Here is a 24879-nt window from a genome sequence, read left to right as displayed (position 1 = left end):
GGTTAGTGTTTATAATTAATGAAATGGACATGACTTCAGCACATGCTTTAAAGCTCCCCCTTAACTGGTGGCCAGATGAAGGGCTGCATATCAGCCACACTTGGAAATTGCTCCTCGGTAAATCGTAGCAACTTTAGTGCCTCAACACCTGACATGGTTAAGTGCTTTGTTTGCACAGTCTGCTTGCTTTACTATATGAAAATACCTCTGTTTCAATTTCTGCAAAAGTATTTTGAAAGAGACAAACTAACACAAGTCTGAACTTAGAAATAAAAAAAGGAAACAAAAGTAGAGGTCTGGATACACTAATTGGCAATAGCCTTCACTGAACAAAATGATATACACATTAGTAGCGCTAAAAGATATTGATGGTGGATAGGAATTCAAAGACTCGCTTTAAAGACAATGCCTCTCCCAAAAAAAGGCTGACTGCCAAATCCTATGTATGTGAAAAGCAAATCTATAATTACCAGATTGCTGTAACGGAAGAAAACGTTTCACATCAAGCAAACGCGCCCCTGATTCTCCACTCATCTCTACAAGCAAAGCACTTCTATCAAGTTCAGTATAATGATTCCTCATTTATTCATTAAATATAAGAGGAGAATCATGCCTATGAGGCATTGTAATTTGCTTGTATTTTCTTTTTAATCCCCTACAAAACTTTTTTTTTGCTGATAAGGGAGACTGCATCAGCTTGGATGCAACCAAGATGTCTTCATTAGGAATGATCTCTCTGCTGGTGCAAGTCTCTTCAGGCAGAATTTCTTCTGTTAAACTTTTTGCTTTGATGTTGAATCACTCCCCTTAGTGAAGGATCAGTGAATATAGGGAGACAAGGAATAAAGTGGCATAAGGTGTTTCCTAGGCAATGTGCATATCTTTGTCACCAGAACAAAATAAAATAGCACCAAATTACTCAAGAACAAAAGAAATGGAAAGGCTTTTGAAATCTGCAAGCCAGAAAAGGGAGCACTAATACAGTGCATGGACTGCTGCTCAGCATGACAGCGAATTAACACACCTTTTGAGTTAAGAGGCCAACCGTAAGGATAATGAGATCTAGTTTAATCTAAGCTGACATGTTTTATGTATACAAATAAATGGAAGACCTGGTACAGGCCATATTAACTCAGACTGAGCCTCTGCTGTCTTTGAAAGCCTGTTTTGCACAGCTAAGCAAACAGAGGAAGAAAAACAACAGTTAAATCACCCTTTGTAAAGGTGTCACTGAACACATACAACAGTATTTTTTATTTCCTCTTGCTACACATACATAGAAAAATTAATAAGGAATGAATATTTATGAGGGGCAAGTTGCATTTTTTTTTTAGTGGACAAAAGATGAGGAAAAAACACATTAACTTTGTAGTTAGTGCACAGATATGTGATATAGTGCTGTGCTTGTAATGGTTTAAAATTAACAGTGAGATAAAAAAGTAGGATTCTATATAAGATATTATGAGCTGGTACCATATAACAGAGAAATAAAACATGCCTTATGGCACATCTCCACTTCAATAGGTGCAGCCCACAGAAGAAAGTTCATTTTGGAAGCCCTAGAGATGCTTTGTTTCTCAGTCATAGTCTTATATTGGGAAGCAATTGATGGGATGTGCTTGGTCATCCCAAGGACTCACTGGTTCTACGCAGGCTAGAAATTAGCAGCATTCTGCACATATGAAGAACACTTTTCACCCTAGTCATCCTCATACTGCATAAAAACAGACACTAAAGGTTAATAACAAGAACAGTAAAAAGATTACATTTTCAAAAGAGCTTGGTGAAATTTAAGCTTCTTTGTCCCATTTGGCTTATCCATGACTATATGCAAGCTTAATCTGCTAATTCTTCTGAAAATAGTTCATAGAAATCTACATCACATTAGACCTTTTCAAAATGTTACCACATGAAAGAAAAGAAACAACCATCGTCAGACATGACTTTTCTGAAAAAATTGTGACATATTTTTGACTCTCTTAAAAAATCCCATTTCTAAAGTTCTCAGTTTCTGAAATAGGTTGAGGTTTTTTCCTTCAATATTTCTTCAGTGGAGGCCAGTAAAAACATTTTCTTGGTAGCATGTTATACCCCTTAATAGATCTATACAGCCCATGGTCTATATCAAGTTTTGTAGAGGCATAATGCTTGGAAATGAGCAAAATATTTTGTTGATGCTGTACAAAAACACAACAGAGGTTACTTACTCCATGAAAAAAACAAATGGTAAAATCTTGTTTTAACTTGAAATAATAAGATGGTGTTCTGAACTGACAGGAGGAGTAGATCTGATGAATAAGCAAATACTCTTTTCAATCAGGTACTTATCATAGTAACCCAAACTTTAGAATTTGATCCAATCTAACACTGTTCTGTGTCAAAAATTGGGGGATTAGGAGCTTTAGCTACTGAGATATAAACACATTTGCTTTTGCTAGACTGCTATGGAAGCAGGAATCTCTGGAAAAGAAAGTAGACAGATAACAAGAAATGATGACACCTAAAGCTTCCACAGCCGGATTCCCTATAGCTCACCTGGTAGAGATAAGTCACATGCTCACAAATACCTGTCTGAAAATGTCTGATCTTGATGATATTTGGGGTATATTATGGAGGTTCATTTCTTTGCTAAAGTAGTGAGGAGGGGAAACTATTGTTTCTTCAAAAATACTTAAGTTCGAGATACTGTCATTTAATTTATTGCCTTTAAACTTGTTTTATGTGTAAGTTAGAACCTGAAAAATAAAGAGGCAGTTAGAACTTTTGTAAAAGAGGCAGTTCGGAATTCAAGTGTTAGGAGATTATAACACTGCAGGTTTACATGCAACTACAAAATTCACCTCCATTTATTCAACTGTCTAATAGAACTTTAAGTCCTTTTAAAACATCATTTTTGCTGAGAAGTGCAACCAGCTGCTCAAATTAGTTGCTCCTCCTGCACAGAAAGGTGTGTGAAGAACACTCATGGAACCTGTCCTAGTATTGTAGCTAAACTGCCTATCGATCCTTCTGTTAGGGATGAGATCATCTACTCATGTCAAAAATAGCTCATCAGAAGCAATAAATCCACTGATTTAAATCCAGTACTCACAAAGAATGGGATAAGACCAGAAGCTTTGTCTTCATCCAAAACTTTCTTTAGGGCTGAACCACAGACACTAAATGTATCATCTGAAGAAACATTTTTAATCTTCACACCACCAATCAATGCAGCCCTTTCCACTGATGAATGAGCCTACAAGGAAATGGGCAAGTTTTAAGACAGATACCTTTTATTGTAATGTAAGAAGTTCATTTGAATTTAAAAAGAAAAAAATGCATTTATTTCAAGTAAAGCAATACTTGAGATCCTGGGACTGTTGCTGGTATGTAACAGATACATACCTCTCCCTCTTTTGTATAGATAGACAGACAGACAGACAGACATATAGATACATACGTATGTAAACACACAGACACACACACACACACACACACACTCTACACTAATAGAAACCCTGAAGTATTCTTGAGACCATTGCCATGGCGTCATTCAGACAAGAGTTCAATTAACCTTAGTGAGAGGTTTAATTAACATGTTCACAGTTAGGTAAGATTGATTAAGAGCTTCAGGATTTGGCTGTAAATCAGCTGAAAGACATGCAGATAATCAGCTCGCCTGATAATGATTCAGTTGCTCACTAACATATTTTTATGGCGTACACCTTTGCTGAACTCTAAAAAAATATATGTTATGGTATGGTATAGACTGAGATATTTTCTTACATGACCATTTCTTTTTAGATTACCTACTGACTAAGTTATGGTTCAATCATTCATTCATTTTGTTAGGCAATTAAGGATCATTCCCAATATGTGATTTTATTTATAACCCACTTTATTTGAATTCCCCTTAAATAATATTTTTTAGAACATAAAGCACATCTCAGTAAATAAAAACAAAGATATCACTAAGAAATTCTTATAAATTTGTGAAGTACAATACAATAATAACTCTATTAACAGTAAAAGGTATGTTTAGCCACAAAATACTCTCCTTTAGAGCATGACTAAAACCAAAAAAAGCTATTTTACCTTCCACCTTCTACAATTTCATTAATCATCATTACTTTGAAAGAGAAAACTTCCTCACCTTTTCATATCATGACTATTCTCATTCATAATCTCCATCCTACCCATCTTGTTGGTTCTTGCTAGTGCCTACAAAAGCACTTACTAATTCTATTCTAATCTAGCGTATAATCGCAGAAAAGATTAAGCCAAAACATAGGTTGAACAAGGCCAGATGAAGATAAAGTTTTTGCCTTTCAAATTCACATATACCTGGAATGACATGTTTTAAAGGCAGATTTACTATTAACTTGTATCTCAGCAGTGCCTCCTGTTAAAGTACTTTGGTAAACTAATTAGGCACCAACTTGAGATAATTTGGAAGTCTAGACTTGAAATATAACTTTTCAGGTGGAAAACAATGTGTGTACCATAGCAATACCATACTTCATTCAAGTGTACAATGGAAAGAGGTATTTTATGACTGATTTTATGACTGATACAAGAATTGCAAATAAGCAAACTATAATAACACACTGAGGTTGTTAGCCAGTCAGAACCTCTGAATTGCTTCCTCAAGTCTCGAAAATTGTAGTAAGGCTCTCTGATAATCACAGCCATTTACAATCTTAACATTAAAACTGCCAAGAAGCTTTTGCAATATAACAAATCTTTAGTAACCTGCTGCTCCATGGGATTCCTAGTCCTCAGCAAAGTACTCACGAATCTCGTACCACCCTCAAGGAGAGCAAAGAACCAAACAGAAGTCAGTGAAATGAATGGGCAGCTGCTTAAGGTAGCCAAATAAACATGGCAAAAAAAGGTTGATAAAGTAAATGGCCTGAGAAAATTTGAGAATATCAAAAAGCTACCCTGACTTCTGTCCTGGTCCCAAACAGTCAGGTTCCTACTGTCAGGGGTAGCTGGATGCTCCTCTCAGCTCCGAGGTCTCCAATTCAGTGTCCCTTGCAAGAGGAGCCTCAGCCAGGATAGCCCAGGCACTAAACCAGACAGGAATCCTCTTCTGTTGTCTCCAACCCCCCAAGCAGTTATTGGGGAAAGATTTGTTGACAGTCCTGCTCTGTACTCATTAACACAAAGCAAAATGATTTCAGTGCAATAAAGATTTTCCCAAAATGCCTAGAAGCTAAAATGATCTCCCAAGATATATGAGATCTGAGTTCAGCTTTCTGCTCTGGGTCTCCTTACTGGCCAACTTTTTACCTCCCTTCTAATGCATTCTTGCAGTGTTGTGCTCTGTCAATGCATGGCTTTCTCTCCCACAGAATGGCTTACATTTACTTTCTTTTGTGGATTATTGCCTATGAGTCACACAGGTCTGTTCTTAATGCACAAGGACCGGTGAGCTCTGCAACAATCTGCTTTGAAAGGTCAGCAATATCTTAAGGCAAATCCTTCTGTAAACATAAGATCCTCTGACCTTCAGTAGGCAGGTAGGCCCGTCAGTCCTCATTTCAGGTCAGCCACTTACATGGGACAAAAAATGAAAACAGGTAAAAGGCTTTGTACATCACTGGGTCAGAGTTTTAGCTCTGGGACTGGTGGTGTGTGCAATACAGACCTTAGGGTCCCAGACAAAAAAAAGGAGAAATATCCTTTGTGCCTTTTGAAAACAGTTATCTTTCCTCGTATTTTCTTGTCCTGACTCTTCTCATCCTACAGGTGTAGTCCTTCTTCCCACCAGCAAAGAGCAAGTGTACTTTTAACTTGTTCTCCAGTGCTTTTTAACATACACTTAGTAGTAAATCAAGGTAAGCCTGAAACCTGGCCATTTTATTCTGCATAATCAGATATTACTTTAAACTAAACATCAAGTACTAAGGAAGTTCCTTCTATTTCATTGACATTTAGATAAGAAAATGTCACAGCTATTGAGAGAAACAACATTGCTTGGCCCTTCAGTAGGATTAGTGTGTCAGAAAGGTAGGAGCAGCAGAACTCACAAGACTAAAAATTGCTTTCATTAACAGCAAAAGCCTCTCATGGTCCTGGCCTGCTGAGAATTTAGCCTAACTCAGTTTGCTAAATACCACTCACAGTCAGAAATCAAGGATTATGTTTTCTGTTTTCTTACAAGATTTCTTAGCTGGATTGATACATGGAGATTTTAGGAGGTTTTTTCTTTAAAAAAAATAATAATGTTTTGGGCTTCTTCAAGTACTATGACCAATTTGCTTTATATTAATGCACTAGGTTTGTCTGTGTGCATGCATCTGCACCCATGCATGCAAACAGGGGAAGGATGTATGTGTGTTTGTTTGCACATGTGTATGTAGGAGGAAAATAATGTGTGCAGACATTGACACACAAGCCTAGATGTAACAAAAGATGGTCTAGACTTACTTAACACAACTGAAATTAACACCTTACTCAAGTATCTTTATTTACTTCAAATGAGCTCTTTTTGTAAAGAAGCAATACTTACATAACACTGACCTCTGGATATTTATTCTTTGTATTATGGTAGCATACATGAGATTTCAGCCCACTTATGATGTACAGTAAGATTTAAACAAGCAAAACCAAATAGTCACCAATCCAAAGAGTTTATACTTAATTCACCTGCCTATTGAGATGGCTGAAATTGTTAAGTATAGACCCCATGTTTCCATGTTTTTGAGAGGTACTCACCTGATCAGAAGCATAGGCCACCAGCCTGCCCATGATGTCTGCTTCTGTTAGCTCCGGCTTTTCTGACTGCACCCGTCTGATAGTTTTTGTTCTTGCAGCAAGCAGTGAAATCAGGGTAGCCTCACTTGCACTTCCCTGTGAGACAAATTGAAGGAAGGTTCAAAAGGAAGACATTCCAGAAGAAGAAAAGCAACATTTTCTTCTGCATGAATCTGTGAAGTTGTTAACAGAAACTGAATATGAGAACATGTGCGATCTCCTGATTTTAAGAATATGTGTGACAGCAAGGGAGGAATCTCTATTTGATCTTGGTCTCCTCCTTCCTGATGCCTCTGTCTGCTCTCTTTAATCTCTATGCTTGTTCAGTTTAGGCACCAGCCTTGCAATCAATGCTAGAAAGCTGGACTCACAGACTTAAATGTATGTGAAAAGGCTCTCGAACCAGGCACCAATCATTTGTTAACCAGTAACAATGGGAGAGTAACTGTTGATTTCTGTTACTCTGGATTTCTGCACATTTAACTTCCATCAGAATCTGACTGTCAACTCTCATTTCTATCAAGCAACGTGCATAATTATAACACTTATTTAATATTTAGAGTTACCCTGGGCAAGTCAATTATTGTGGCTAAAAGAGAAAAAACACTGAAAAAGCAAAAAAGTTATGATTCAATATAGCATTTCAATATGCATTTCAAAGTATTAGTTATGTACGTTTTCTTCATCAAAAACACACAGATGAAAAGAACAGTCACACACTATTTCTAAATTGCACTTTGACTCACAAAACATGAGCTTAAATTGTGTCTTGGATACTCTGTGACAACAAAGGGGAATTTTTTGTATCAATTGATCTGTAAATTTCACAAGAGAATACAAGTTCCCACTAATTCTTTTCATGGTTTTCCTCTAGAACAGGCAGATGAAACATGCTCTAAACTACTCTTTTAAACTATAAGTAACAGTTTGTAAACACATGTTCATAAATTTCAATGGTTTTAGTTGTCCATATGCAAGATCGAGTTTTTAGGTACTTTCAAAGTTGAACAATTGTCATGTGAATCTTCCTCTGCCAAGCACATAACAGTGCAATGAATACAGTTGCTTATATTAATAAATATGTCTCAGAAATATCCCCAGTGTCAACAAGCTAATTTTGGAGTGATGTTTCTTATCCTGTACAAAATTCTATCCTCCCTCTGTTGAAGACCTGTGTATACTTACTAATTACAACAAATGTTTAAATATTTGGGAAGTCTTATTTCTTCCCTGGAGGTCGACCTGATCCTACAGATTTCATACATGAGAATGATCCCAGTGAACTCAGACTTTCTCCTAATACTGAAGTTAGCTGAGCTATTTATATGAGGCAAAGCTACCTTCTACACATGTCAACATCTCAACAGTGAATGAACTCAATCCAGCTGAAAGTCAACAGCCTCATGAATGGAGTAAGCAGGAAAAAGGACAGTCCCTAAACATTTACTAAATGTATTGCCATGACAAATATATTTTATCTGCCTTTCCGGCGGTGCGGGATTTGAGGAATGTAGACCCCAGGGTCTGCATCAGAGCTCAAAGACAAGCTGGAGGCAGTTTTGTGCATTTCTTATAGCTGCTGCTGCTGCATACAGCATTATGGCAACTGAGGGAAATATTACAGATACAGAATGGTATAGGAAAACAAATATCCCTCTTGGGTCAAGTAAGGTAGAACTTCCATGTAGAGTCAAGGGGTGAAGGAAATTCTGTCCATTAATTCCAGAAAATGTAATCTGGCAATCTCCCCATTTAATCTTATTCTGCATGTCTGGTCTGTAGCCAGATACTCAGAATACTTCTCAGAATATCTGAACACCGAGAAATCATGCCTGTCCGTAGTTCTCAAAACTCATGATGCAAGACTGTGTGCACACAATTATCTTCATCTTACACATAAAGAACTTTCAGGATCTGATTCATCTTACTTTATCTGTCTAAATAGTTAAATATCTGAGATAAAATAATTGTTAAGGGTCCCTTAGTATTCAGTGGAGAGAGGTAAGCCTATCCAGAAAGCAATAATTCCATCTACTTTAGGCAAATATTCTGGACTGAGATAAATGGTTCCTCTAAAGGTACCTTCTTCTATGTTCAACTTTATCTGACCAAATGTGAGATGAATCTCACACAGTGTAAATTTCCTGATGAGAAACTTCTGTCATCATGTCTTTGTTAGCAAAACTATTTCTGCCATGCTCAGCACAATATTATCTAAGTAACAGTGAAAAAACCACCTGTGCTTCCTGACAGTCCTGTGAGCTAGAATATAATGACTTGGGTCCTGGGTGTCCAGCAGATGTGAGGAATGTTTTACAGTCAAGAACATCACCTATTTTCTGAGAAGCTGGTTGTTTTCCTTTTTTTTTTTTACAAGCAGTATATAAACTTCTAAAGAACCCTGCATAATCAGAAGACCTGCATAATGGGCATATACTATCAGACAATGTTGCCTGAAAGACGCTTTCCAGCAATTCAGCACATGAGAATACTTTTCATTTGTGCAAACCACTGCAACTTACTGTGATGTTCATACAGTTTTTCAGGTAAGTTGTATGTCTTCATAATGCAGTTGGGCAACATAAAGCCTGTGTGCAAGACCTAATTCCATTTCGCATCGGGCAAGTCACTGAAAACAACCTTTCTAAACCTGGGTTCTTCATAGTAAAGTTAGCTCTAGCACCCTTGCATTTAATATGTGGGAAATAATACTAATTATTACTTTTATTAAAATATATATTTAAGGGGATACATGAAAATCTTTCAAATGTATGTGGAGAAAACGGCTTCTTTTTCTTCTTTTTTTGTAATGATAAGGCCCCATAAAACTGTTAGTGTCTTTCCAGGACACGTAAGGAATATGCATATTAAAGAAATGCACACAAATATATAAAAGAAAATGGCTGTAGGAAATTCCAAAGGTTAAGGCATTAATTTGAGATCTCGAAATTTAAGCCCCCACTATTCTGGAGACTGCCTGGCTGGATGGGCAAATGACTTAGGCTCAAGAATAGCCTCAGCCTTCTGAGGAGTGCCACAAGATGTCCTGGCAACCTAGCTGTTCATTCAGGCTGGTGCATAGTCAGTGTATACAACAGTTTTTGTATGAATTTCCTTACACAGAAACAAGGATGAAAAGGAAAGGCCTGTTGCCCAGCTGAATCTTGCCTGCTGATAGACAGCTGGGACATAGCCTAAAGGCACCTGAATCCAGCAATTTGGAAATGCTTTTGGATGTCTCACGATAGACATAGGCTTTTTCACCTTGCCTCAGTTTTCATAAGTCACCTTTTTTACACTGAAGCTTACAGTGTTTGCAGAACCTGGTTTGTAAGGCTCTTCTATTCACTTGGCATGAAAGTCTTGTGCTAAGTATTTTTGAGGAAAAAAACTCTTGGTTCTTCAACTACTTGGCTAACTGACAAGAAAGATAAATCATCTGTGTTCCTTACCAGGCCAAAGATAGGCTGAGTCTCATTTTGTTTCACCCTTAAAATACTTTTTCTTTGCAGAGCAAGAAAACTCTTTAAAATTCAAAGTAGGTACACTTTTCAGCAGTTTATCTAGAATGAACAGCAGGATGCAAGCTTCAGGAAGAAAGTTGCTTTCTCACTTATTTTTAAAAGCTGTTTTTTTCTCCTCTTGAATGCTGTATTCTGCATTAAGTGAAGGATGATGATACCTTTCCTTTTACCGCAAGCAAACAAAGGTTGCCATGGCAAGCAGGCTCAAGAGGCGGAAGAAATATCAGCAAGAGCTGATGTTCATGTCCACCGGAGCTCTGAACTGAAATTTTCTTTCATCTTTTGCCATTTTCACGTGTCATCCTGCACACAACAAAAAAGTGCTTCATATTGACATAGACTTTCAAATGTAATTAAGAGCCAATTTTCACAGGCTCAGTTTTACCCAATACCACAATAATTACTTGGTATTTACCAAGAGAATGACTGGCACTTTCACACGCTCATGTTGTCTTTGCCTCACGCTCTCTTATTTGTATCATTATTGTTTCAAGAGCAAGACAAGAAGATCTGCAGCACAAATTACTTCATCGCAAGCAGGAACATAGAGCCCACTTTCGATTCTTGAAACTGACTAGTTTCTGATGAAAATTATGGGCAATCCAGTATTATCAGCCTGGAAGGGCAATATTTCCTGCTGATAACCATCAGGCATAATTGCTTGCTTTCACTGGTACAAAATAAATACTGCTGAGACGCATGACAAAAGCTTAATTTCTTGAACACAACCCCCTCCCTAGTAACCGTAATGATAAAGATCCTAACAGAGCAAGCAGATGAGTAAAGAGTTATACTGGAAATACACTGGTGTAGGTGCAGCTCCACCTAGGAGAATCATAGCAGTTGGGTTAAATTCATACTTGCCTGGGAAGATGTTGGGAAGAATTCATTGTAATATGCTGTAGGCATTTGCAGCTGAGATCAAAGAAAGAAGCCTCCACTTCTAGCATGTAATTCAGATGTATTTTAGAAGCCTGTCCTAGGATAAAATGGATTGTGCCCTGGCCTCGAATGACCAGACTCCAGAGATTATCAAAGGAGCATGGAACAATTATTTAAAATTCAGTCTTTTTCATAGTAGAGATCTATTTTAGTTAGATTAATAGCTTTGACCAGAGTCTGCATTTGCAGAAGGACCATGCACTAGTGGAGCCATGGCTGACAAACAATATAGCTTTATTATGCATGCAAGTTTGCCCATTTATGATATATTCATTATCATACAGATACGCTGTTCAGACATTGTAGGCTTTCATTAAGCAGTCAACATCAAAGTTTGGGGGTTTTGTTCTATTTTGATTGTATTATTTACTGATAGAACCGTTTAGGTTTAAATTTTAAGCAGCTCTTCATTTTATTATAATATTCCAATATTTCATTTTGTTATATAAGGAAAACTTCTTAAAATAATTTCAACTTCTTTGACAAAGATTGATAGACTTTCTACTACATTCTGTTATTTCTACTTATAGAAGATTCTCTCCTATGTTCTTATCCATTGCTTGATCTCTGACACTTTTTTTTTCTGAAAAAAAGGAAGGCTGTTTTGGAAACTGACTGAAGTAAACAATTGCACATGTATAAGGGGGACTTCATGGAAGCCTTTGTAACCACTTTTCATGATGCTCTACTCAAAATCCTCAGATATATTTCTATTTGAGAAGTTTTTTTCTATATTCGGCCATGAAACATTGCTGCACATTGTTGGTAAGTATGAGCTCACTTCACTTGATCAACAAATTAAAGTTTCCATGTCGTGGTTTAACCCCAGCCAGCAACTAAGCACCATGCAGCCGCTTCCCCCTTCCCCCTCCCAGTGGGGTGAGGAGGAGGAAAGAGGGAAAAAAAAAGTAAAACTCGTGGGTTGAGATAAGAACAGTTTAATAACTAAAGTAAAATATAATACTAACAATAGTAATAATGAAATACAATAATAATAATAGTAATGAAAAGGAATATAACAAAAAGGAGGGGGAGGAAGGAAAAAAAAAAAACAACCAAACAACAACAAAGAAAAAAAAAAAACCCACCAGTGATGCACAATGCAATTGCTCACCACCCGCTGACCGATGCCCAGTTAGTTCCCGAGCCACGATCCGCGCCGCCCGGCCAACTCCCCCCTGTTTATATACTGGGCATGACGTTCCATGGTATGGAATACCCCTTTGGCTAGTTCAGGTCAGCTGCCCCGGCTCTGCTCCCTCCCAGCTTCTTGCACACCTGCTTGCTGGCAGAGCACGGGAAACTGGAAAGTCCTTGGCTAAAGATAAGTGCTACTTAGCAACAACTAAAACATCAGCGTGTTATCAACATCATTCTCACACTAAATCCAAAACACAGCACTGTAGCAGCTACTAAGAAGAAAATTAACTCTGTCCCAGCCGAAACCAGGACAATCCTACACGATTTTTCAACATTATGATTTGAATTTTAAGCCCAAATTGTTCTGTTAAGTTGAACTACTAGCAATTCTTCACAAAGAAGAGTGTTTCAGAATTCAGCTGCTCTGAAAACAAAACCATTACTTTCATGAATGATCCTACCCACCTATGGACATTCTCACAGAGCATCAGTCCTTCTGAAAATCTGAAAGAAACCCATGGGGCAGAAAAAAATATATCTTTCCTTCATTAGTGTTGTGGTATGAAGGTTTTACAAAATCATAAAGTCCACAAACTCATCCTGTATTCTTTTTTCATGCTCCCTCTTACCTGAATGACTCCTCCACCTTGGCCATCCTTCCCAGCTAAAAACTCTTCAGGCAAATTAATCATCTTCCCTAGCCAATCCAGCATGACAGTCTCCAGCTCTGTGCAAGCTGGGCTTGCAGCCTGCGTTGAAAAATAGAACAGAGGGAATAACCTCACTAGAGCATGAAGGGAAATAGGATCTACCAGAGCAAGAATAACTCTTTCTCTCTCTCTCTGTCTTTTGACTATAGAGGAAGAGACTAGCTGACTAACTTCACCAGCTAAATTAGGGACCTGAAGACCATTTTGTGCATGTTGTTTCTAATACTTACTAAAAAAATGTCAAACTGGGCCTCACATAGAACCATGACTATCAAATGTCAAAGCTAGGATTTGCATCTTGCATATTTTTTTTGACATCAACTACCAGCCTCTTTTGAGAACAGCCCATTTCATATGAATGTGGGGGTTTTTAACACAATTTTCCATTCATCCAGATGATAAGAGAAGTAACAACACCGGGTGATAGGCAACAGTCATACTACTTAATGAATCACCAGTAAGTTTGCACTGCTACCACTAATTCTAAATGCTGGTGATTTTTCAAGGGCAAAACTTCTAAGAGGAAATAGCCTTTTATTCCTGGAGTCATTCAGGGTGTCTATGTGAAAACACTTGATTAGTCAAGGAAATTTACCTATAAAAATAGTCCTGTGACTTCACTGCTATTAATCAATAATCTTATTGAAGAATGTTGCTGAAATGCTTAAAATCTTGGCAAGGTGAAGCACCATTATCACATAGCAGTACATACCCCAGTAAACTTACCCAAGAGAAGCCCACACATCCTATTCCACCACACAACATATCTGCAAGAAGAGCTGGGAAGGAAGAGGCTGCAGGGAAGTAGGCAAAAAAGTACGGACTGTGCCAGTGAGTCACCTGTATTAAGGGGAAAATAGTAATTTTTAACTAATGCAGGAAGCAGAAACAAATTGTCACAAAATCAGAAAAGATTAGAGGTTGGGAGCAGTCAACAGTTCTCAACTATCTGGCTGTAACACAGGATCTCATTTTTTAGGAAAGCTTACCTTGTTTTTTCTCAATTTTTCATCTATCTTTTACTCAAATCAGAAATAAATCTGTTCTTGCCCCCACCTCCCAACAGTTCCAAAATCAGAGTTCTCCATTTGTCTGCCTAGAAGACAAGAATTGCATGGGCAGTGGCAGCATGCGTTTCTGTTCAGGGCACTGTTCTAGAGCCTCTGCTTTCGGGGACTCTCTGGTATTTTGTTCTTTCATCTCTGTCACGCGACTGACTTAGCAAGAGTATCTTCAGCGCAGCAGAGGTCCACAGAACTCTCTTGCCCACACTCTGGAGTTATTTGCTAAAATTCAGGCACTGAATCTGGCCAAACAGCTCCTCACCAAATATGAAACAATCCATTCCAGTACCCAATACCTTCTGTAGAAAATTAAACTATCATCTCCCTATAACAAGTTGTGATTTATGTACAATTCCACTTTATATGTACTAATATGAGAACAAGACAGTAACTGCACAAATTGTAGTCAATTGTCTGGCAGCAGCAATATTTAGAATTATCTTATGCAACATCTAAGCAATTTTAAGGATCTGTGAGATACTTGATAGTGCTCCACAACTCCAGTCTAACAAAATTTGAAAACAGGAAATGTACTGCCACACTGCAATGTTCAGTGGAAATAATGTGATATGATATGTTTGGCAAAAACAGCTTTCACATTCAAGATAAAGGGCAAATTTTAGAAAAAAGTGCTTCTAGAGGATTAGATGGACTATAAGCAAGAATTCAGCAGAATGTGTATAAGATCTTTCCTTGGCTGGAAATCCAGAGGCTGCTGAGTTATTGAAGCATAGCATTTTCTTATGCTGTTTCCTTTTCTTTTTTTTTTAATACTGGAATTCTGTTACAACTGGAGGATGGTAAGAGCATACATTCTCTCTTGCCTGAGCTCAGTATTTCCTTACTGTTTTGTTCCGTGTGCCCACCTCTGATGAATTTTACCTTTCACAGTCCCCTCTCTCCCAGTCTGTGATAAGATTTCTGGTTCTGGAGCTGACTCAGGGATCACTGTACTGCACTGTTCTGCATGCTGCAAATATCCCTATATTTCCTCTTCTAACCTTCTTGCCAACAACCAGCTCTTCTTTAAGGGACATGCTCCATGCTAAGGGGAAACTGTCTTAACTCTGGTATACACAATGAATCAGATATCACTTTCTCTACTGTAGTATACCATATATAATATTTTGGATGCCCCTCTCTCTTTCATATGAAAACAGCTCCTATCCACTACAATTTTTCCACTGTCTAAAGTAGCCCTGTACCTGGTATGTTCATGATTTCACTTTTACTGGTCACTAGGTCCAAACCTGCTCAAATCACGTATCCAAAAACAAACCACTGTGAACATTTTTAGCTGTATCTCTTATATCTGGTCAGGATCTTTTTCTTTGCTGTAACAAAGTTTTAGAGCACTTGTGGCAAACACCTTCCTTCACAAATCAGAAAAAAATGGGATGGGACTTGGTTCTTCACAGGAAAACAATAAACATAAAAAAATACCCAATGAACAGCGGTCCCTGATAGGAATTACATGTGCAGACTTTCACTGACGTCCATAATGAGCCAGGGCTGCCACTGTTCATCTCCCCAGCTCTAATCCTCTGTGATCTGTAAGACTTGTGACATTCATCTTGGGTTAATCAAGTTAAACTGCCTACTTGCTGGGAGCCATTTGTTTGATGAAACACAGCAGATTCCAGTTGCACCACTCACACAAAGCAAAAAAGCCAAAAGCCCTAGGGCAAGTGCAGCTGCGGTTCTTCCTCCTGCCTCCCCTTCCCCCTTCTCTTGAAGCAGCTGTAAAATTCATTTCTTTCACCATGTTGGAACAGACACACTTAGTCAAATATTGCAAAGAGTGTGACATAATTGATGCTTGTTTTTTCAGCCCTCTGCTGATAAACAGTGATACACAAGTGTCTTGGGTTCAGTAATTACCACTCTAATGCTTCTCAGAGACATTTTATTTCCCAGATTTCTTCCAAGGATGTCTGTCTTCCTGTGGCTTGCTTAGTCTAAGCAACAGTCTTCCTTTACCACACACTAAGGATAGGTACTTCAGCTGAAAGTTCATAGATTAATGGATGCAGTGTGAGGAAAATTAGCGTCTTCAGTACTGCTAGTTGCAGTTACAACTAAACTTGATCATTTTTGGCTCTAAAAAAGGAGGAGATATATTTCAAGAGAACAAAGCAAGTCTGAGAGAGATAGGTGATATTTTTATATGCAGATCCTTTCCACCTTGGCTTCCTGCTGTGAAGATCAGAGTTTAGCTGTTGTTCCCTCAGTCCCTGCATTAATATTAGGAACTTAGCACCATTATGGTCATTATCATTTAGTGAACTGCCCTTTGAAGGTCTACATCCAATTTCACAAGAGGTCTTCATAAAGAAATTTTACCACTTATGAATGCTTGTTTTCCTATAGGGTAAAGACAGCAATGGATACTGCATTATTGCTTTACGCAATTAATTGACCTTTGCTCCTCTGAAGGAACACCATTTTCACATTTTCAGTCATCCAGTAAGTAGCAGATATCTGAACACAACTAACACAGTAAAGATGTCAACATGAAGGAAACAAGAATCACTTATAGGCCACCGATAGCTTATGGGCAAAACAAGGTTTTATGACCTCTGTCACATTACTTATTCTCTCTGAAGAAGCCCAGTTCCTCATTTATAAAATGGAGATAAGACATTCCCGAGTGAAACACTGGAAAAGCACTATAGCTGAAAAATGCTAGATGTACTTATAAATGTTAGTCTTGTCAGGAAAAAGATGGGAAGAAGATTAAGAGAAAATATAATGGGGGTAGATTGTCCCTATAGCCAATTTCAAAAGTCCCTAAAATCGATTACAAATAATTTTAAAGGTCTCTAAGCCAAATGTGAACAAGTCTTCCTGTGCTAAGTTCTTTCCCTACCTCCATGTGTTTATACAGCACCATCATTTTCACACTTCAGTTTCTGTGAGCACAGCTAACAGAGGCAGCCAACAGATGCAGCAGTTTGTGCAGCACTATGCACAGAAGAGGTCCAGAAACCCTGCTCAGGTTAGCACACGTGGGCTCTGCAGTGGTGGTGACGCTCCACAGGGCACAGTCCCCAGCAGCAACTGGAACAACTACCCCTGGCACATCACAGGTCTCAACCCAGACTAAGCTCCCGAGGGAGTATGCAGCTCTTCAGGCCTGGGGTTGCAGGGATGATGGGGCCTCTTGCCAAGGCTGGTGCAGTGGGAGATGGTCTTGTAGCCTGCAGGAGGTATGCACTGCTGTAGGTCTGTGTTTTACACAGCACGAGGAGGTCAGCAGATTGTGCCATGTCAGAGATGACAAAAAGGAGATGATTGAGTGGGTCTTCCCTGAGACATAACACAAGGTATCTCAGATATAAAAGCCTGAACCCCAAAACGTGCCAAAGGAGGGGCAGTCCAAGTCTCTGCTTATTGGGTTGGGAAATGGAGTCGCATGATGGTGAAGGGTAGCAGCTTGAACTACTGGCACTAGGAGGAAGGCTTCTGCTCCACCTGCAGATCTGCAGCTACAGAATAGGTCCAGTGCCCTAGTTGCAGATGGGCTAGGAGCCCTGCTGTGTCTAGTGAAGCACCCAAGCAACCTGAGTGTTGACCCTGGTGTTGACAACAGGGATTTGGGTTTTAAGACCAGTGGGACCCTCTCTGAGGATCAACTCCTAGGAAGGATCCACCTGAACAATTGGGGCAAAAATATCTTTGCAGACAGGCTGGCTAACCTGGTAAGGAGAGCTTTAAATTAGGAACAATGAGGGAAGGACATGAAAATCCACAATCAAGGGAGGAAGGTGGACTGAGTTGGCAAGCAAAGGGCAAAGGGTAATGTGGACAAGAGAGATCTTGAAAATAAGATAGGGCTTGTCGTGTTTTAACCCCAGCCAGCAACTGAGCACCACACAGCCACTTTCCCCTTCCCCCTCCCAGTGGGGTAGGGAGGAGAAAAAAAAAAGTAAAATTCGTGAGTTGAGATAAGAACAGTTTAATAACTAAAGTAAAATAAAGTACACTACTAAGAATAATAATAATTATAATATAATAATAATAGTTGTAATGAAAAGGAATATAACAGAAAAAAAACACCCAAGAAAAGACAAGTGATGCACAATGCAATTGCTCACCACCCGCTGACCGATGCCCGAGCAGCAATCTGCGCCTCCCGGCCAACCCCCCCCCCCCATTTATATACTGGGCATGACGTTCCATGGTATGGAATATCCCTTTGGCTAGTTCAGGTCAGCTGCCCTGGCTCTGCTCCCTCCCAGCTTCTGGCACACCTGCTTGCTGGCAGAGCACGGGAAACTGAAAAATCCTTGGCTTAAGATAAGCGCTACTTAGCAACAACTAAAACATCAGTGTGTTATCAACATCATTCTTACACTAAATCCAAAACACAGCACTGTACCAGCTACTAAGAAGAGAGTTAACTCTGTCCCAGCCAAAACCAGGACAGGGCTAAAGCAGACCCACCCCAAGTGTATGCACATAAGTAAGGAAGTACTGAGAGAACAGCATTATGGGGGGAATAACTTTTCTGGGAAATCAGCACAAGTGGGTGCCTCTCTGAAGCACCCGTATGCTATGGCATAACGCATGGGGAACAAACAGGAGGAATTAGAAGGCTGTGTGCAGTTACAGGGCTGTGATCTCATTGGGATCACAGAGATGTAGTGGGATAGCTCACAGGACTGAAGTGCTGCGGTAGGTGAGGACAGGCTCTTTAGGAAGGACAGAGCAGGAAGGTGAGGCAGGGGAGTGGTCCTTTATGCAAGAGAGCAGCAGGAATGCATGGGGCTCTGCCTAGGGATGAACAAGCCAGTCAAGAGCTTATGGGTCAGGACTGGCGGAGATTTCAAGATGGGCAACATTTGGGTGGGTGTCTGCTACAGACCACCTGATCAGGAAGAAGTACATAAGTATAGCATTCAGACACCGGGAAGAAACCTCATGTTCACAGTCATAGTCCTCACAGGGGTCTCCAACCAAGCTGATATCTGCTGGACAGACAACACAGCAGGGCACAACCAGTCTAGGAGGTTTCTGGAGTGCATTGATGATAGTTTCCTAACATAGGAAACTGTGGAGGAACTGATGAGGAGAGACATGCTGTGGGACCACATACTAACAAACAAGAAAGGACTGATCAAGGATGTGAAAGTCAGGGGCAGCCTTGACTGCAGTGACCATGAGATGGTGGAGTTGAGGATCATGAGAGCAGGAAGGAAGGCACAAAGCAGATCATAACCCCAGGCTTCAGGAAAGCAGACTTTGGCCTGTTACGGGACCTGCTTGGAAGGATCCCATGGGAGACAGACATGGAGAGAAGAGTGGTCCAGGAGAGCTGGTTGATTTTCAAGGATCACCTCCTCCAAGTTCAAAAATGATCCACCATGCAGGTAGTCAAGCAAGAGTGGCAGGAGGCCTTCACAGATGAACAATTAGCTCCTGACAATGTTCAAACGTAAAAAGGAAGCATATAAGAAAAACAAGGAGGTTCAGGTGACCAAGGAGAGGAGGGCTATAAAGACAATGTCTGAGTATGTAGGGACAGGGTTAGGAAAGCCAAAGCCATCTAGAGTTGAATCTGGTGAGGGATGTGAAGGGCAGCAATAAAGGCTTCTGCAGGTTCATCGGCATTAAAAGGAAAGTAGGGAAAATGTAGGTCTGCTGCCAAATGGGGTTGGGGACTTGGTGACAAAGGACAGGGAAAAGGCTGAGGTGCTCAATGCCTTTTTCACCTCAGTCTTTACTGGTAAATGTGCCTTCAGGAATCCTAGGCTCCTGAGATGCATAGGAAAAGCCTTGAGCAAGGAAGACCTCACCTGGAGGAGGATCAGATTAGGAAACATTTAAATAAACTGGGCATACATGAGTCCATGGAGCCTAATGGGATGCACTCACAAGTGCTGCAGGAGCTCAAAAATGTCATTGTGACCACTCTCAAATATCTTTGAAAGGTTATGGCAACTGGGGAATGTTCCTGAGGACTGGAAAAAAGCAAATGTCACTCCTATCTTCAAGAAGGGCTAGAAAGAGGATTTGTGAAACTACAGGTCTCACCTCAATCCCAGGGAAGATGACGGAACCTTGAAGCTTTTTCCAAACATATTAAGGACAAGAAGGTTATTGGGGCTAGACAGCAAAGATTTATGGAGGGGAAATCATGCCTAAGCAACCTGACAGCCTTTTACAAGATGACTGGCTCGGTGGGCAAGGGGAGAGCACAGGATATCGTTAAGACTTTCAATACTGTCTCCCATAACATCTTTACTGACACACTGATGAAATATGGACTAGATAAGTAGACAGTGAAGTGGAGTGAAAACTGGCTAAACTGCCAGACTCATAGGGTTGTGATCAGTGGCATGGAGTCCAGCTAGAGGCTAGTGGTGTACCCCAGGAATCAATACCGTGGCCAGTACTGTTTAACATCTTCATTAATGACCTGGACGATGGGACAGAGTGCACCCTCAGCAGTTTTGCAGATGATATAAAACTGGGAGGAGTGTTTGATATACTGTATGGTCATGCTGCAATTCAAAGGGACCTCAACAGGCTGCAGAAATGAGCCAACAGGAATCTCATGAATTTCAACAGAGAAATGCAAAATCCTGTACCTGGCGAGGAATAACCCCCTGCACCAGTACAGGCCAGGGATTGACTGGCTGGCAAGCAGCTCTGCAGAAATGGATCTGGGGGTCCTGGTGGACAAGTTGAACATAAGCCAGCAATGTGCCCTTGCAGCAAGCAAGGCCAACAGCATCCTGGGCCACATTAGGAAAACTTGCCAGCAGGTCAAAAGAGGTGATCCTTCCCTTCTACTCAGCACTGGTGAGGCCACACGTGGAATGCTGTGTCCAGTTCTGGGTTCTCCAGTACAAGAAAGACATGGACATACTGGAGTGATTCCAGTGAAGGGCCATGGAGATGATTAATTGGAGCATCTGTCATATGACGAGAGGCTGAGAGAGCTGGGATTGTTCAGCCTGCAGAAAGCTCAGGGGGTATCTTGTTAATGTGTATAAACACCTCATGGGAGGGTGTAAAGAAGATGAAGCCAGATTCTTCTCAGTGGTATCCAGTTACAAGACAAGAAGAAATGTCTACAAATTGAAATACAGAAAATTCCACCTGAACATAAGAAAAAGCCTTTTTACTGTGAGGGTGGTCGAACTTTGGAACAGGACAACAGAGAGATTATGAAGACTTCATCCTTGGAGATATTCTGCACCCAGTTGGACATGGTCCTGAACAACGTGCTCTAACTGACTCTGCTTTGAGCAGTGGGGGTGGACTAAATGATCTCTAGAGGTGCCATCCAACCTCTACTATACTACGACTTTGTGATTCTGTGCTCATGTGAGTCTTCAGTATTTAGTATAAACAACACAGGCAGAATCAGAGTTATTATAAGAACTAGGATTTATGTACTTGTACTCTTTGTGTCACAAACACTAACATTTCACACCAGAGGAAAGTTTTGGATAGAACATTTCTTCTTCAGAATATCACTTGGTAAAAGTAAATTTATTTACAGGGCATGTAAATATCAAGAAAAAATCAATTTAGTTAAGAGGGAACATGACATGTTGATGACATAATTGGAATTCAGTGTCCCACTTTCTATTCTCAAATGATTCATCTCTTATTTCTTAATTTGATATTATTTTATTGAATGTTCTCAAGTGTTCAAAGCAAAGTGTTTTCTGTTCTACTTCACAGACAAAAAAAATCGGTTAGTATTTTCCTCCAATGAAAAAGAAAAGGCAATTGTATGTATGAGCAGCAATGAAAGTATTTGCATGTGTTGGACATAATTCTTTTATCTAATCTGCACTGATTTAATTCAGTTGGATTTAAGACTTCATCCACAAATCTTTGAGAAGAGTGAAGAGATTTCCATTGACTTCAGTGGAGCTTTTGCCTGTGAAAGGACAGCACGGTTGGCTCCAAGGGAAACAAGATAAAGTCATATTGGATATCAAATATTTACATTGGTCAATGAAAAGGAATTGGTATTATAGTACACTGACTAAACACATTTGCAGAGCAGTGGTTCCGTGTCCAGTCACATAGCAATCATATCATCTAGCTACATCCAGAGAAGCAACCCAAAATGGTTATTGCAGAGATCCAAAGGAGAAATTCCTTATTAACATTTACTAAAAATCCAGTCCTCTTCAAGCTACTTAGAGGCCTTAGGAGACAAGCATATATTTAAAATAAAAAAGGTTCCATGAGTGGTAAAACAAGAAAGATTCAGAACTGGACAAATGCCAGATGCTTTGTTCTGCATTGTCTGTCCAACACTGATCTATCCAAGGACTAATATTTAGGTAGTAGCCATCTGCCTTAAAACGTACTAAAAGAAGCTGACATTTAGGAGAGTAAGTCAACAGAACAAGTATTGGGGAGAATCCTTTCTAGTCAACTCTGTAATAAAAAGAAGTCTCCTAAGAGAATTTTAACATTTAAAGATCAGCTTGAAGGAACACTTTAGGCACAGCAGACTAATAAAAATCCCATATTATAAAATATGTACTGTGCTTTGCAAGTAGCAAAAATATCACATGAAATTCAAAGTTATGAAGCTTTGCCTTAACCAATTCAAGGGAGAAAAGGGGATTATTTCCAAAAGCAAGCCTCGCATGAAGCAAAAGAATGATTTGATTATTTCTAGCAAGAACAGAAAACTTTAGTTGTGTAAAGTGTTAGATCATATTTAACTATGGATATAAAGCAGACTCCTGCCTTCTAAAAGCTAATCAGTGTGGGTACTTATGTTCGTAAGGTCTAGCTGCACAGCATTCAACCCACGCTTTCCTTAAAGTCTTTGAAAACCTAAATGCAGTATTGAACATTACACTACAGATCCATTTTTCTTACCCCTGGCATAATGATCTTCTCAATGTCTTTAAAGACATCCTCAAAGCTCTCAGGATCCTGGGGTGCACAGTCTGGAATGAGGGGCCTTAGATATCCTGGTTCCACATCTGGGAAGACCTGTCTTTTATCTATCTTCTCCAGGTAATCTGCAATATAGTCCACCATCTCCTTCCCTCTCTTGCGGAACTCTGCAGCATCCATGGGTATCAGAGTTTAGGACTTATTATCAGAAAAACCCTAAAAAAAAAAAAAAAAGTCACTTTTGAAAGAAAATTTTACTAGTCATAAACCTGTTATTCAGATGATTTATAGGATGACTCGTATGGCCTTTTTGAAAAGACCATATGCTCTTTTATTTCTGCATATTAGGCCAATGCCCATACAGTGTTGCATTCTGCTCCACTCCAGTATTAACTGGACATTGTATAGAAGTAAATCACACTGTTAAATCTTTGATGCCTAGGTCATAATGTAGATTAGCTTAATATAAATAGGCTGTATCTTTAGCACAGAAAAGCAGGAGAGGCATATTGATGAAGATTCAGAAATCACAGATTTAAACCCTACTGCTGCTGGTTGACACAAGGATGTGGCATTGTTATGCGGCACATACATAATCAACTCCCTCCTCCCTTATAAAGATTAGGTCTAAGAAAATAGCATGCTGTGTGTCTCTATTATAATCTATAACAACAAGCTATAATAATCGCAGTTATCACAATGATCCACTGTGCTGCCCTGTCATTTTGTCTACGTCTTGCCTCCTGTCTTGCCTCAAGATATAGATTCTTTACTCTTTCACTGTAAATACACATGCTGTGCCATTTACAAAACCTTATTTCTTACCGAGGTTTCAATTAGAATTCACTTAGAGTTGATCCGTACTGTATTTTACAGGAGGATGTGAGGAAGCTCTGTCTGGGGCTGTCCCTATTTCCAAGATGTTGGGCTGGAGCTCTAGGTGTGCTTTGAGCTAGGCAGACACTGTGTGAGCACACTCAAGGCGATATATGGCTCAGCTGAGATGAGCTGGAGTTTACCTGCAAAGCGCTGTGCAAACATAAATTCATATTGCTAGGGTGCCTGCTCCTGCCATCCTGGCCCACCCAACTTTTTTACTGTATGTGGCTGTGCATTTTGAGTGCTCAGTGAATACAAGGTTGAGACCACAGTGCCTAAAAAGTGTCCAAGAGTCCTTATACACTCAAATTGAGTGAGTGATACTGTGTCTTGGGATCTAGTAAGAAAATTGGCAAGTGAAACAAGGATACTCACTCCTGGTGTAAAGAATTACTATGCTTAGTTCACATACCTTCAGATCTTCACTTTGTAAGGAAATAATTATATTAAGCACAATGTAAATATTATGTAATTAAGAGACAATTTCTTAGATATCAGTTATTTATGCTAAGGATTTATAACTGAGGACATAATTTTGAGAAAAGAGAGACCCTTCTGGGCTTTATTATATTTGAATTAGTACTGTCATGTTACAAAAGAAAGACATCATTGATAAACACCATCCTAAAGACATCTCTGCTGCTACAAATAGAGGATCTGGGAATTGTGTGAAGCAGCTGCTGCTGCTATTTAAGAAGGCAGGGTGCTGCTGTAGGTCATGAACCCCTTGGGAAAGCAAGGATCTGCACTGTAGGGACTTCTAGCCACCCAGAGAATAGCTGTTCTTGTTGCTATTTTGTTAGAGTTATATTACTCTTTCTAACCATCATGTAAGTGTTTATTTGGCTCTCTCTATGCCTTTCTGAAAGGGGAATTAGGACCTTTCTCAGATCTTGCTACCAAGTTGCTGGAAACACATTACCAGTAGTCATTATGGTCCTCAGAGGATTCTGGCAGCCAGCTTTGTGTGTCATCTCCCCTTTGAAAGACTGTGTT

The 24879-nt window shown here is 39.6% G+C and overlaps 1 protein-coding gene across 1 annotated transcript in view; it reads right to left on the bottom strand.

The window, feature by feature from the left end:
- The window catches only part of DDC (dopa decarboxylase), a 53886-nt gene extending 30702 nt beyond the window's left edge, over positions 1-23184 (bottom strand). Inside the window, exons 1-5 of the mRNA XM_050892262.1 lie at positions 22984-23184; positions 13784-13897; positions 12977-13096; positions 6703-6837; positions 3092-3235 (exon numbers count right to left, since the gene is read on the bottom strand). Of these exons, the coding sequence (XP_050748219.1) occupies positions 3092-3235; positions 6703-6837; positions 12977-13096; positions 13784-13897; positions 22984-23184 (714 nt within the window). The remainder of the gene's footprint in view (positions 1-3091; positions 3236-6702; positions 6838-12976; positions 13097-13783; positions 13898-22983) is intronic.
- Positions 23185-24879: the final 1695 nt, after the last annotated feature.

This window comes from Gymnogyps californianus, chromosome 2 (assembly GCF_018139145.2).
Source record: "Gymnogyps californianus isolate 813 chromosome 2, ASM1813914v2, whole genome shotgun sequence".
Taxonomy (NCBI): Eukaryota; Metazoa; Chordata; class Aves; order Accipitriformes; family Cathartidae; genus Gymnogyps; species Gymnogyps californianus.
The sequence above is the reverse complement of the archived record's forward strand: the minus strand, read 5'-3'. Positions and strand labels throughout refer to the sequence as shown.